Consider the following 15,233-nt stretch of genomic DNA (forward strand, 5'->3'; position numbering starts at 1 on the left):
CCCTGCTTCCATTTTTGTATGGCTGCCTTTGATTTTCAGATCCATAAAGAGCTCGTGAGACAACTGCACTGATCTCCTGTCTTGCTTCCAATCTTTCTCACTCACCAGATGAGGTAGCTATGAAAGAGGCAAGCTCTCCCAGCTCTCCTGAGTTCATTTACCCCTGAGATGGCCTGTTTTTTTTGAAATTTCTATTCCTTTGCCTCCCACTCCTTCCTTTTCCTAGATGAATGAATATTTGCACTCCTGGATTTTCAACTGACTCTTTTCTAATTATCTTTCCAACAAAGGCATCATTATGCCAAAACATGAAGTTGGCCCAAACAGAAGAATTTGACCTGTGTTTCCTCAGATACTGCTTCTTCTACAGGCTTTGCCCTTGGGATGCATCTGCTAAACTATCCTAAAGCAAAAAGAGTTGCAGCCGGGTCTTTCCCTGCACCTCTCAGTACATCTTGCCTTCCCGAGCATCACGCAGACAAGCCTGGCACGTGTCGGCAGGGATGCTAAACATCCACTTCAGTGCAAAGTGTCTGAAGCAGATTTCTACCAGGTACCACATATTCCCATAACTGTATCACAAGCTATTTTTAATTGACTGACACCTGTAGTTTCTTCCTTTTTACATTGTTCTCATCTGTTTGCAAAGCATTCAAATATATATGCACACATTGAATTCTGTTTTAAATACTTATCCTCTATATTTTACCTGGAATTCAGCATCCTTCTGTTAACCCAAACTGCAATGACAGAGAATTTGGGAAATGATTTTAAAAAGAATTGTATGTTCAGTGCTTGAAAATTTCCCAAAGAAGCAGTCTGTAAATATCTAAAATGAATACCTGTGAGGAAAAAAAAAACACCTTAAAACTTAGCTGGTAGCTGTGGGCCCTTGGATTATTCTCTAGGAACACTCTGAAAACTTTGCCAAACCAAACCATTAAGAAAAAAAAAAAAAGATGTTTATAGGACAGTGTAGTTGATTTTAGGTAAGCATTTTAGATGGTTTCAGCTATAAAAAAAATAATTACTGGCATGCTTAACTGATGTATAATACACCACACAGCACACAGTACATAATGTACAGCCACTAGGACCTTTTACTGACATGATTCTGTTGGGAGTTTTCCCTCACTCAAAAATAACAACAGGCAGGCCCCTGGGGGAAGAAAAACCAAACAAAAGCACTATAGAAGTATGAACTTCAGGCAGTGTTGAGACTTCTGAATAAACAGAACATTTTTTTGTACTTCAGGACAAGCTGGCTGCAAACCATTTTTCACAGGCTTAAAAAAAAAGCCCTATAAAGGTCAAAATCCCCCAGATAATTCCCGAGAGCAAAGACTTGTTTTGCTCATTAAAACTTCTTCTGCTCACTTCTATACAAAGGAGTTTAACGGATGGGCAAAAAACGCAAGCATGGAAAAAAGAAATCATAAAGACCAAGCAAGAAAGTCAAATTTTCCTTTACGTAATTAGGGTCTGTCTCACCCTTGCTTGTCAGAGGTATCGGCCGGGGGACATCGGGGGGAGGGTCCGAGCCGTCCCCAGCTAACAGGGCTACTAATTGGCACTCAAGCCATGCACGGCAACTGACGGGAAGCTGAGACCACGGGCAGCGTCTGGCAGCAGCAAAGGCGGGCGAGGACGTCGACACCAGCTTTGTCTGGACGCAGCTCGGAGCTCGGATCTGGTCTTGCCAGAGGCTCAGCTGGGGCACCTGCCTTATGCCCCGTTCTTCCTTTTTCCTTCTCTTGGTTTCTGACAATTTCTTTAATCAAGGAAGGAAAACTATTATTCAGACCTTAAAAATGCCAAGCATCACAGGGAATGATGGATCTAGTACCTTTGTCTTTGGAATCTTATCACGTGTCCAGAGAAAAAATAGCTCATATATACATACACAAACATACATATATATATATCTCCATCGAGCCCAGTTTTATCTGCATTACCAACACACCAGCATTAGGGGTTATATAGTAAAGAGGTGATTTCACCTGAATTAGTTGATATGATCTCCTTTGCAATAAAAATATAAAACTCTAGAGAGGCATCATTATAACAGTGTTAACCAGTTTAAAGCTAGCATAGTAGTTAGTCATGATTTTAACTGAGAGTATGTTCTCCAGTTTCTAGCTCCCACACAGCACCAAAAACTACTGGCTCAGACCAGGGCTATTTAATATCTGATAATGCGCAAAACTGAAATTGAAACATCCTATCTTATGAAGTGTCTCATCTATTACAAAAATCAAAGGGAGATTTTCTTTTTGCTTTTTTTGTTTCTTTTGGGTTTTTTTGAAATGTTTCACTTCCAACAACTGACACATCAGAGGGTTCATAATCCAAATGTCAAGTTAACAAAGGTCAGACACGCTCCATCTCCAAATCAAATCATATTCACAATCTAATCTTCTGGTTGCCTATGCCTTTGCTTCTTTGAACCCAAACTCTCCTCTTACTGATTTTAGAGATCTGCTAAAACTAAACAAGCAGGCACCAAGCCCAAGTCTTTCACAGGCAAAATTGAGAACACATCTCCCTTTTCTTAAAGTTCTCTCACAATGCAATCAGTATCGCTGTCCAAACTACAAGGAATCATTCAAAGGAGGACCTCTTGAGGACCAGAGTATTGGAAAAAAGATCCAAAGACTTGATATTTTATAAAGTGCATATTAAACTGGCACAGCAGCAGTGAATGTCACAATATCCAGAATACTCATTATTTTTGAATTTGTGAAAAACATGTGAAGAAAGCAGTGTGTGAAGAAAGCAATATATGAAGAAAGCAGAAAATTACATTTGAGTTTAAAAATTGCACAAGCTTTTGATATAATAAAGATGAAAGTTAATGACAAAAACTGTCATTCTCCAAGGTCATCACAGTGTACAAAAGGGACATAGACTACGTCCTGGAAAAATCCCATATGTGTCTTCTTCCACACTTACAATACTGAAATATAGATATACTAGTAAAGATGCTTTCCAAGTTTTTCTCTATATAAGACCCACAGTAGTTTAGTGCAAAGCTTTTAGGAAGTTACACTAACTCCTTTTGGTCCTTCATTGGCAGACCAGGATGCATACAGAAGTTGTCTTCGCTCTTCACTTTACTACTATATGATCAGTTTTCAATCTGGGGTCTCTAAAGTTAGGCACCTGAATCCTGCATTTGTGCACACAGTTGGGCATTTGGATATCCCAATCTATTTTCAAGGTATTATTTTAAGTATCTAAATATGGATACATAGAGATTAATGAGTTTAGCCAAGATTTTCAAAGCTGGTAACCTATGAATCCAAACTTAGAGCTGTTACCTAATTTCTATCAGCTAAGTACTACTGATTCTCACACTAATATTTAGAGAAATACCCATGCAAAAGCTTTGGTACAGTCATCCCTGGCCGAACAGTTCAGGTCCATCTTTTCATTCTCACATGCCACATACAACCTCCTCAAAGCCCAAAGTACATTGACCATTTAGAAAAAGACGTAAGATCCAATTACTGATCACTGAAGTCAGCAGACTTCAACCTGGAAATAAAGGGCAATTTCTGACAGAGGAGCAATCAGCCATCGAAATGGACTGCCAAGGGATACAGTACACTCGGTCATCTGAAAACTAGGGCAGGAGTATGAAACATTTAATTCAGGGCTTTAATTACTAACTTTCTTTATAGACTCAGGTGATGCCTAGTCCACAAATCCATTTGACAGAATTTGTTTCCAGCCCTCAAGTGCACGGAGAGGCTCCTTGAGGCACTGCAGGAAGAAAAGCATTCTCAAACTTAACAATACTTTGGTGACTGTCAAGAAAACCCCCAAGACATAGAGACCGCACCTACTATTTCAGATTTACTCCCTCTGTATTTCCACTCTGCCCAGTCACAAGTGGAACTGTACTGCTCACAGATGCTTTCAATAAGCAGTTTTCCCCCTCTCTTTGTGAGCTGGTGTCATGACATTTGCCCGAGTCCGAGGTGTGTGCACTGAGCCCCCCTCCTCCCCTAGCTTGACTGTGCCTCAAGCTCGTGCCCAGGGAGGGCTCCTCGGTGTGCTGCAAGACTCTTCATGCTTATTCTGCTGTTTCTTCCAATTTCTCCCACCTCTGTTCAGCTGCCTCTTCTCATAAAACTCATCTAGAAAAGGAAATGATATTGCTAGTTCTGTGGTGGACCTGGATCCCAAAATCAGTCCAAAAGTGAGCCAGGTGCAGAGAGGAGGGATGGACAGAGAGGAATAAGGTGAGCTTTATTCCTTAGCAAGCTTGCCAAAATAATTCTGCCTCTCACAGGAAGCAAAACATAAAAAAATGCACGAGATGATAAAACAAGTTAGCTCATAGTTCAGGCAGATACCTGGTGTTCCCTCTGCCTTTCTCTCCTCCCCATGTCCCTGCTTTCACACAGCCTTTTCTTTCCACCTGACATGTTTTCTGTATCCCTAAATTTAGGCTTCAGAATTGTGGTCACAAGTGGAACTCCTAGGAACTAGTGTATTTTGCCTGTGGGGCATTCAAAACTCAGGTGTTCATTTTAATGTAAATTTCACAAGTTTCATCTTTCTGGCTGCTGGGTCACTAATTGGTCACTTACCGTACAGAAGTTTTCTCTCTCTTTTGAGAATGTTTTTTTTCCTGACCCTTGAGTAAAGGTCATCAGCCTCTGCTATATCAGCTAGCTACACTGGCAAGCATAGTTCAAACTATGTCCAAATATGTCTGAATTAATCTGGAACCAGCCCAATTTTCAGGAAGAGACACACTTACAGGGAAAATACGTCTGTGAGTAATAATCCTACACCTGAGAAGATATAGTCTGTACAGTGATGCTTAGGCCTGCATCAGACTCGCTTCCTTGCTGTTACACCCAGGTTGAGGTGCGTATCTCCAGCAGCGTCCCTTGCTGCCTCAATCTGTTTGGTAGTTGGTACCCACATGGAAACTTGTATGAGCCACGTACTGAGAAAGCAGAATGGGAAGGAACAAACATGGCTCGCAGGATCATTAGTGTGAGGGCCCCTTCTTACACACCCATTTCTCTCATCTAAAATAGGGGTACAGAGACATAGCTGTTTTATGGACCAACAACTCCCACCAGAAGCGTGTGGCCAAAACAGCACTGACTCAGTCGTAGACCAGCGCTGGTCGACAAACCTCCATTTGGTCACCAGTGGTGGAAAGGAGTAAATAGCAGCGCAAGATAGTTTTTACATTACAAACAGGAAAAATTAGAGAGGAGCCAGTCATTTAGATAACTAGGTTCAGCACTGACAACATTCCTGATGTTTTGCAAATCCTGATGCAGCCATCATTTTTCTCTAATTTCATTATAGTTCTAAATAGATTCTGTGTCCAGGCTTCTCCTCCCTCCCATTAGTAAATGTTCAAAAATTACTGATCCAGAGTCTAGATAAAATAAAGTTTGCATGTACAGTATATGCCTCCAGGCAAGGGATAAGTGAAGGTTAAAGAGATAAAAGAGAGAGATTCTTGTACTGTAATGAGAATTTTCCAGTGACTCAAGCAGTTACACAAAGATGACTGATAAGAGTGTCACCTGCAGATGTGAACTCTACCATAAAGTTGATAAGATAGGGGATAAACGAAAACAGAAAAATCATTGCTAATGTTGTAAAAGGAGACAAGCTGGTTGTTATCATCTTGTCCAGATGGTTCTGTGGCAGAGGGAGTGATCAAGGAATGTCCTTGTTAGGACCCAATTATCCTGGGAGACTCCTAGAAAAATAAAGATGTACGTAACAGGGCAGCCCCTCCAACAGTGCTAATTGCCACGTTGCTTTTGAGGCCAGCCGCGCTCTGCGGATTCCTAGCAGCCAGGGATATAGCGTACTCTCAGCTGCTGAAGAGTGTATATTTTGCACTATTGGTGTTTATTTTGTGCTTTAGGATTAAACCACTTCTTCTATGTTTGGTATATTCAGCAGAAATCATTTAGACAGCACATTCTTGGGATTTTTAATTTGTCTTCATTTGGTTCCATGACGTCAAGGGCTCCAATGTTTTTCTTCGCTAAGCCAGGCTGTGGATGACAGACAGGACCACAGGAGTCACGGTGACACGCTGTAAGGCTGAGACGTCAGGGATCCTGTCACCTATACCTTGTTACACAGCTCTCCTTGCACTCCCACCGACTTCTCCCCTGCTCAGCAAGCAGCTGCAGCCACTTTATCTTGCTGGCCCAGGCTAAGATTTTCCAAAACTGATAAGTGAATTTTCAGTGGTTCTATTTTGGGCTTATGTTCCCCACTGGAATGTATCAAAAAGAGCTCAGTTTTAAAAATAGCTAAGCATCCACTCTTATGAGCCAGACCCCTGTAAAGTATCCTGCACCTGATATCCCTGTTATTACCAAGTTTTGAAAAACATAAACCAGAAACGAAACTGCTAATGGTAGCATTCTCCAGACATGGCTGCCAGAGGGGCCAGAGTTCTCCAAGCCCTTTGATATCTCTTTCTATATTCCAAATTAAAACCAGTAAATAACTCTGTGTAATTTGGCATGAAACAGAAACTGAGCAATGGTCACAGATAAACAAACCTGCACTAGCCCAGTGTTCCGCTGAAAGGAAATCCAGCAAGCCAGCTTAGAAACTTCACAGCGTGACTCAGCCTAAACAAAATCAGACCACCTTCTACAGAGCAGACACTCCCTGGGGTTTGCCCATGTTGAGCTTTGTTCTTCATCTCAACTTTTATCAGAAAAAAGACAATGAGTTATTCTCTGACTAATCCCTCCTCCTTCCTCCAGTCATGCATGCATAGTCATTTGTCTAGAACAAACTGTCCGAACAATATTTAAGACACTTGATGGCTCTTTTGGTGATGCAGGTCATTTACTAGACAAATTGACAGTCGTGAGCAGTTCAACTTTAGAATTTCCCCAAAACTTACAATTAAAGATGTTACACAAAACTTTCAAAGAAGCTTAGTACAAAAATCATTAGTCCCATTCCCCAACATGACCAGACTGCCCAAAGCACAAATGCAAGATTAGAGAGAACGGTACTGCCAGATCTCACCAGCAGAGCCTGGCAGAAGCTATTTAGTCCCACCAGAGTCCCAAGGTGCACAAGGCAACACCTATTGCAAATGGAGCATTGCATTCAAGCCTTTTAGTTATTGAATAGAAAAGCTATAGGTTTTTCCAACAACACCCTTCCTTCACCCTTGAGGTCACTTTACCTATGCATATTAAATTCTGGTCTGGTGTCCAAGGCTTTCTGAAGAATTGCAAAGAATTTGGTCTATGCTGAAGATCAGTCCTGGCCAGAAACCTCTTTGTCCAGCATGATCATTTAATGCTCAAGGGAACACAGCAAAGGTTTACCCGAACGCCACCCCCAGCACACAACTACGACATCACTCCTGCCACCGACTCAGTCACAGATGACTTCCCTCCTTGGAGCGGCTTGGATACTGAAGAATACCAAGGGTGTATCAGATCACACACATGACCATCATCTGTAGGCAGCCTGTAAGGGTTCAGTGCCTCATGTCTTCCCACCTCTCACTGCAACCCAGTTTAGCTTTGTAAGTGGTATAGTTTTTCCAGTAACATAATGGCACTTGGGGACAATGAAATAGAGCAAGGAGTTGCGTTAACACATACACTCTTTTGCCTCTAACTCAAAAGATTAACGTGTGATAAGCACTTGTGTCTTCAAGTAGGTAGACAAAAGTCATCCATGACAGCGGAGTAAGCCACAGCTGCATGTTAGCTGATATAATTCCTACCATGTAATTCATAAAGAGAACAGCATAAGCAGAGTTTGAGGCACTGGGCTCAGGCCAGGACAGATACCAGAAGCTCCGAGTTGGTGTTTTGAGTGTGTTTCAGGAAGGGGTGATGTATGTTGTAATTCTTTCCTTGTAATGTTCCTGGCCTGCTGAAGCGTTATCACTGGAGATCAATGCTCATTTCTGAAACTGGGCAAGGGACCCAAAACCAGTTATATTACTTTCTGACTGAAAAATTGAAACAAAAGCTGGATTAGCATTTTGGGGGCGTTGCGTCTTGCCCTTGAGGGAATATTGTGTAAAGACGATACCTGGATTTGAGGGCAAAGGAACTGGTAAATGAGTTTAAACTCACCACGTTTTGAAGAGTCATCATTATTCTCTGTTGTTATAACAAATGCGTATCATTAGAGAATATCAAACTCCCTCAGTTATATGCTTAGGATCAGCCTTAAATCAGAAATTTCCTGAGCTTGCTTCTTTGTTTTCCTCTGTCTTATTTGCTTGACCTTGTCCGTATTTTTTCTTAGCAACACCCAACTGCCTACACAATGTCACCAGCCAAGAACATCTCTATGTGCTAGCTAAGCAGTACACGAGCAAACAAGAACCTGCAGGTCTGAACCTCTATCAGCTAACACAGGCTGGCACTGCCAGCCAATGGTACGTGTCCCAAATTCCAGTTTCCATCACTCAGTCACACTTCTAACAAACACGGGATGATCCAACCTGCATCCTTATCCCAGCTCACGTGAAGCTGCAATATTTGGCTCACTCGTGCCATCATTTGTTCACATGAATTACCCAGCTGAAAGCCAGTCAGATATACTGGTTTTTAATAAGTGCTTAACCCTCACCAGGTAAATCAGCTAATTTCCTTCTTTCTTTGTTTGGAAACATGTCCACTCAAATCAGTTTTGTCTCTGGTTTGGAGAGAGCTGGCTTAAGTGCAATTTCAGGGGGATTTTGCTTTACAGCTGCAGCTGCCTCAGTTAACGCATGAGTATCCACTATGGTCACCTAGGTGTGCTCCAGAAAAAACTATTAGCAGATTAAAAATAGGGGTTTTGCCCATGAAAGCAGATTCTGCAATGTTTAGGAGTACAGTGGTTAAGAAGAAAACCTTTTTCTTGTCAAAATTCTACTAAATCTAATGCTGAAACTTTCAGGAATTTAAAGAAGAACTGGACAAATCAATTTATACTGCATTTCCTCTTGCTTTTGAATCATTTTTTAGAAGACAAAATCAGGAAAAAAGAAAGAAATAAAATGTGCTTCATCCCCTGTCTGGAATTAGTTACACTTCTCTTGATGGTAAGCAGAGAAAGATCTGGCTCAAATCAGTTGAGCCCAACTGATCTGGCTGTGTTCAGGAGAAATTATGATCTTGTAGAACTTAGTTTTACAAACCTTGCTCAAGGAATAATCCCTGTCTTCAGATAATTCAGCATTACTTGTGTTCCCCTCTTGCTGTACAGATGCTTCCATTGTATGAGATGACAACATGTAGCAGAAAGATCTAGACAGTTTAAGCACTTGGAAAACCATCCAAACCAAGGAGGCCAAGCCACAGTGATGGTGGACCAACGGTGGGTCACAAGACTGCACAAATAAGATGGGATCTGAGAAGAATGAATCCTGCCACAAGCTGCCTCCTTTCTTTCCTCTCCAAGGCAGGAATTAGACAGAGGACATCAAATTGCCTGAGGGAGTGCTGCTCTTGGCGTAAAACTTTCCCGTGCAACAGTGCTAGCTGTCAGCCAAAAATGGGTCCAGCCACCACTTTGTGCAACTCCTAATCCCTGCTGGGAGCTGGAGAATGACCACAAGGAGGCTGCAGTTGGCTTACATAGTGCCGTTGAACTTCACCTGCCTGCCAGGGTAGGTTGCAGTCAGGGTCCTCAGCCCTCTGGCGCGGCCATGGTCAGCCTCACTCAGAGTTACCTGACACAGACCAGCCTGGAGACCAAGTGCAGCACCACGTCATGCTGGTGCCTGGTGCCAGCAAAAATGCTCCAATAGTGAGCAAATCGGACCATACTTCCCAATGAGAGGAAAGTATGAGAAATCTTCAGTTTAGACAAACCCCAATGAGATAAGCTCTATGCAGGAAATTTCCTTCATAAACTAAACTGCGATTGGCTCCTGCCCTGCGGCATAATGATGTATATATCATGTCGTGATGTACACCCTCTATCCCATCTAAGCTAATCAGGGATATTCTTATGATTCCCTATAAATGTCTAATCCTTTTTGACACCTGATAAGCTCTCGGCCTCAATACCCACTTGAGGTTATCAGTTCTCCAGGTCAGTGCAGTACATATAGAGAGAGCTGGGATTTTTTTTTTATTTTTGTCTAAAATGAATTTCCTTTTGGTGATGTACATCCTGTATCAGCACCAAATCGTATGGCATATGGCTGTTATGAAAAACATCATTTTCTCCTTCAGAAAGTGTAACAACACTGTAGAGTTTCTTTGTTTCTTGAAAAAAAAACTGCAGGGGAGGTTTGGAAAGCCTCTGCGAGCACTGAAAGCAACTAGGAGTTGCACTCCTAAGTCTCCTGTTTTCCTTATGAAATTCTCTTTTTTTGCCTTTCCTTATTCAATCCCATGATTAAAGACTTATGGTAGGCTGGAATTCACTTGGTTTCATCATGATTAACAGTGATTATTTCAACCAATTGATTTAGCAACTGTAGTAAGCTTCTGGATGCGATTCCCTGAGTGATGTGAGCATTTGCAGGCCTCTAGTCCTCTCTGACGGTGGTTAAGTCTGCAAGAGACTGCCCAGTTCTTGTTAGAGCTGGACACTCCAGAAGCATGTCACTTCGGAAATTTTGGATGCTCAGCGAGAGCCTCTAAAACATTTGCTTGATTTTCAAAGGCACTGCTAACTGTAATATCACCCCCCGCAGTCACATCCTCAGTTCTCCACGGAGCAGAAAGAACGTGCCACGTTAGCGTGTAGTGATTCTGGGTTTCTGCTTTTCATCCCGGGGTCACCGTCCTGCTGCTCCCTGGGTGCCTGGTGCCTTGCCCCGTCCCCAGGACGGCGGCTGGGCAGCGCCTCGGCACCCTCCCGCCGTGCCGCAGCTCTGCCGTCCCGCGACGCCTTTATCCCGCTTCTCCCACCCGCGCCGGAGGACTCCTACAGCCCGCGGGTCATCTCACGGGCTCTGCGGCAAGCCCCCGCCCCTCTTGGGAACCAAACGGAAGAGATCGGCTTGGAAGCAATAAGAAAAGTAATTCAGCTAGAACACGCGAGGGAAGGTAACGGGAAGCTATGCCGAGGGTTTTCATAGAGAGCCAAAGCTGCAACGGACCACTTCAAACAAACAAACAAACACCCAACAGAAAACATTCCACAAGGGTCTCCACGCTGCTTAGTATTTCCATGCTCAGTAGTGATAGGCTGATGAAAAATGATAATTATTTTTCATAGGAAAAATGTCTCGAGTTTCTGTGAAATTTCAGTTTCTCATAAAAAAAAAGGAATTTCAGCATGTACAAAAATTGTGTGAAAACTCTCATTTTGGTCAAAAGTCACTTTCCCCAGCAAGCAACTGTGTCGACAAACAGAAGCATGATTTCTGCTTGGCGGTTGTTCAACACCACACTCCGTGGCAACTCTCGTTATCAGCTATGCTGTACGGAGAATTATAAATAAGTCACTTCGGACTCTCTTCATATCACAGAGATCAGCTACCAGTATTTGACTTTGCAGTGGTAGACAGGCCAGTCAGACAAAGTGTAAGATACAAAATATATTTCTTCTGTTCAAGGGCAACAGGTGCCTTAAATTTATATAATAGACTCGCTCCAATCTGAAATGCACATGCTGCTTTGCCACGCAGCTGAAAAAATCCATTGAATATTGGATGTCTAACTAACCACTAGGTACACATCTGGGAGCCTAAGCCAAACATATTGCCGAGCTTTCTTTTCATCTTTTCCCCAGTCAGACACAAATCAGACAAACCAGCAAACACCGCTTTTATTTGCTATTCGATTAGCTTGATCCCTATTATGCTTTCAGTAATGCGATATATCAATAACCTCGCTACAGGCTACTATGATTCATCTGTCTGAATCGCTGGCACACCTTGAAATCTCTTTAAGCCGCGGCGGGATGACTGCATTTTGCATCTGAGCACATAATCGTTAGTATAAAGCCCACTGATCGATTAGTCCCGAGCCATTTCCTCCAAGGAACTCCATTCGTTTAGTCATGCGTGCAGATGAAAGGGAAAAATAAAATGAAAACGATGTCTTAGCAATTGTTAATAATACTGGGGGGAAGTGTCAGTTCAGTCAGATAACAGACTCCTACAAACCACCTGCATGAGAACAGACTGAAAAGCACTTTGTCACCTCTGCACTGTGTATTGGTAGACAGTCATTCATATTGGTAGTAAACAAGATGCAAGAAGATTGTTACAGGGCTGTCTTTAATGATCTCATTTCTGGCTCTCTCCCTTCCCCATTACTTTGTAAACAAGAGGCGATGAAAATGTAATATGATGTAAACCATGAACTAAAAAAACCCAAACCAAAAAGAACAACTGCCCTCAAACAAACACAGGAACCAATCCGCAAGCAGGCAAAATGCCCCATCTAAATTTTAGCACTTTACTCATCCCCAGGATTTCCAAAATATTTTAGTGTTGCTAAAACTGCCTTTTTCCCCACGAACAATTGTGCAAAAATTGCTTTTTATTTTCCTCAGTTTGGGTTTTCTCTATTCCACACGCCCAGCTTGTGAGCTCAGACCAAGGAAAAAGAAAGGCAATTATTTCTCGCAGCTCCAGCTCCCCAGGATCCCAGCTCACCTCAGCAAACAGGGGCCTTGACTGCAGTCAGAGCTCCCAGGCAGCACTAGAATATGTTTTTTCCATAAAACAATTCAATTTCTAATATGAAATAGTATTATTCAGCCTACGCATGTTTTTCCAGGACTGCTCCAGGGAATTAAGTCCTGCATGCAGGGCAGAGAACATAAAGACCATGAGGTGCAGCCTATCTTACTAACTCCACCTTCTTTACATGCGTGTGACAGTTTTACAGATGCTTTTGGGCACTTCTGAAGTACAACAAAGTGACCACAAGCTCCAGTGCCAAGTCCTCCTCCAAGTCCACCCGTGAAGGTCCCACGCTGCGGAGGGTGCAAGGCAACAACGTCACCAGTGCCGCAGGCCAGCAGGACACGGCTGCCAGCTCCGGCCACCTGGGGCCACCGCCGGACCATGGCCCACCAGCAAAGCGAGCCGTGCTGGTGGTGCACTGCAGCGCCTAGCCGCGGCTCGCCGACTGACGCTAGCGGCTTGGGGCAGTGCCCATGGGCAACCACGCGATTCGGTGGTTAGATACAGCGTTGTTTCTAATGAAAAGAAATGGCCTGCCCGCTTCTCGAGAGGTTCATTTCACCAATAAGCCATTCCCCTCTTTCCCAAAGACCCTTCCTAGTAAATGCGAGAAGTTTTATAGGGGTTTGTGAAAAAAAAAAAAACACAAAAAAAAACACAAAAAACCAATCCCTGTAGAATAGGCAAAAGGAGGATACTTGGACCACCACGCCCTAAAGACTTTCAAAAATAAAAAATAAAAATCTGAGATTCAGAACATCTTGCTATACCTCCAAGGAGCAATCTCCAGGCAGAGGGGAAAAACAAGTAGGTTATTCCACAGTAGAAACACCATCAATTCCCAAATTCTTTATGTTTTGAATTATCCTATACCTTAAAACCCTCACTTCACTTTTCAGTACAAAGTTGAATAGATTATAAAGAACTGTTATTAAGAATTAGAGCTGTACTAAAATTTAAAGCACATATATCAGACATGTTTCAAAGTGTAGAAATTGCAGCTCAGCCTGAAGAAACCATGTATTTTAGGGATCTGTAGGTATTTTGTTTCCTTGAAGGGAACACAGGCTAAAGACTGGTGAGAAATACTTCATTTTTTCCTCTTGGTTTAGCAAACTAAGCAACAAAATGGTTCATCTTCCTTCCATATTCAGAGTCATCAAACATGACAGAAACTAAAATTACATTAAACTAAACCAGCCCTGGTGCAAGACAGGATGTGCCCAGGAGTGCGAGTGCTGTACAGGGCAATCCTGCTCTCCGGGGTCATAATTTCAACAGAGCGGGGCAGGCTCTGCCTGGCCGCCTCTACCACCACTGCCATCTCTGCCCACCGTGGTGAGAAGGCCACGCGGCAGCTCCTAGAGCATCTGCGGTAGATCAGCATCGGTTCGACACGTTTTGGTGAAGGAATCTGGTCATTCGTGTCCTCAGTCACAAACTGGCTATCGACACCTCAGTACACGTCCCTATCTGCCGAGGACACAGTGTTCCATTGATTTCTTCCCGACTGTTAAAGACTTCCTACTTACTTTCTTTCGAACCTTTTTATTTTTTTAATTAATAGAGAGTTTACCGAGTTATTGCATAAAAGAGTAATTTCCTCATAATATCCAGCAAACAAACTCATTGAAATAAGCAGAGCTTAGAACCAAGTGAACAACCAGAGAAGGACGGACGCTCAAAAGCGTCTTCTTCTGAAAAGTATGCCAGTTTGTAAGTACTGAGACAAAAGCAATAGTGATTCCAGCTCTTTTAAAAAGTAATGTTATTTGAGGATTTATGGAGCCAAAAGGGCCATGTTTGTCAGCATAGGATGTGATGAGGATAGCTATATTCATTTATATCAGCTGCATAGAGCAGTAGGAGGAAAATTGTATTTCTACTCAAAACAGTCCCTATGACTCCATAAGGAAAGCTGGTCAGGGACCTTTTACAGAATCTTCCTCCTGGACCATCCTCAGTAAATTAAGTGACAAATAGTACATTCTACAAACAGAAAAGCATTGAAAAGCCTCAGAAGTACAGCTAAAGGAAAAATTAACCCCCCCCAACACACACACAAAACAAGCAAAGAAGAAACAACCTTCTTCTGCATTAACTTTGATCAAAATCTCAATATTTTGACAATACTTTCCATCCCTAATGGGAAGGAAAACATGAAATAGCAACACTCTGTGGATAATTACTGTTTCTGAAATTTTTGTTCTCCCTAACAGAGAAGAACAAAAATATTTCACTTTTAGCAAAAGCATCAATAGACACATTCACTCAAAAATATTGGCAACATCTATGCTGGTTTCCTAGAAAGCAACATTGTACCAAAATTAATCAACTTCACCCTTTGTATATTCCCTCATTCAAAAAGTTAGTTCTTTTGCCCTGATCTCCAATGACTTGAGCTTTTCTGCACCGTGCTCTGCTGAGGGCACAGAAGTGGCCAGGGCTCCACACCACATGCCATCTTTCAGGCCAGCTTTATTCTGCGTTATGTCCACATCAGGTGCTAAGCTAGCTATCACAACAGCCATATCACAGTCCTTTAACTACCCTGCATCACCCAAACCAGAGCCAGGGAATACAGAGGTCTGTAAGAATGAACAAT

General features: G+C 42.5%; 1 protein-coding gene across 1 annotated transcript in view; it reads left to right on the top strand.

Annotated features, from left to right (window-relative positions):
• Window positions 1-13,059, top strand: part of LOC106496152 (vertebrate ancient opsin-like) — a 66,652-nt gene extending 53,593 nt beyond the window's left edge. The window contains 1 exon segment of the mRNA XM_067302192.1: window positions 12,823-13,059. Coding sequence (XP_067158293.1) covers window positions 12,823-13,059 — 237 coding nt within the window.
• Window positions 13,060-15,233: the final 2,174 nt, after the last annotated feature.

Source organism: Apteryx mantelli, chromosome 9, assembly GCF_036417845.1.
Source record: "Apteryx mantelli isolate bAptMan1 chromosome 9, bAptMan1.hap1, whole genome shotgun sequence".
Classification (NCBI taxonomy): domain Eukaryota; kingdom Metazoa; phylum Chordata; class Aves; order Apterygiformes; family Apterygidae; genus Apteryx; species Apteryx mantelli.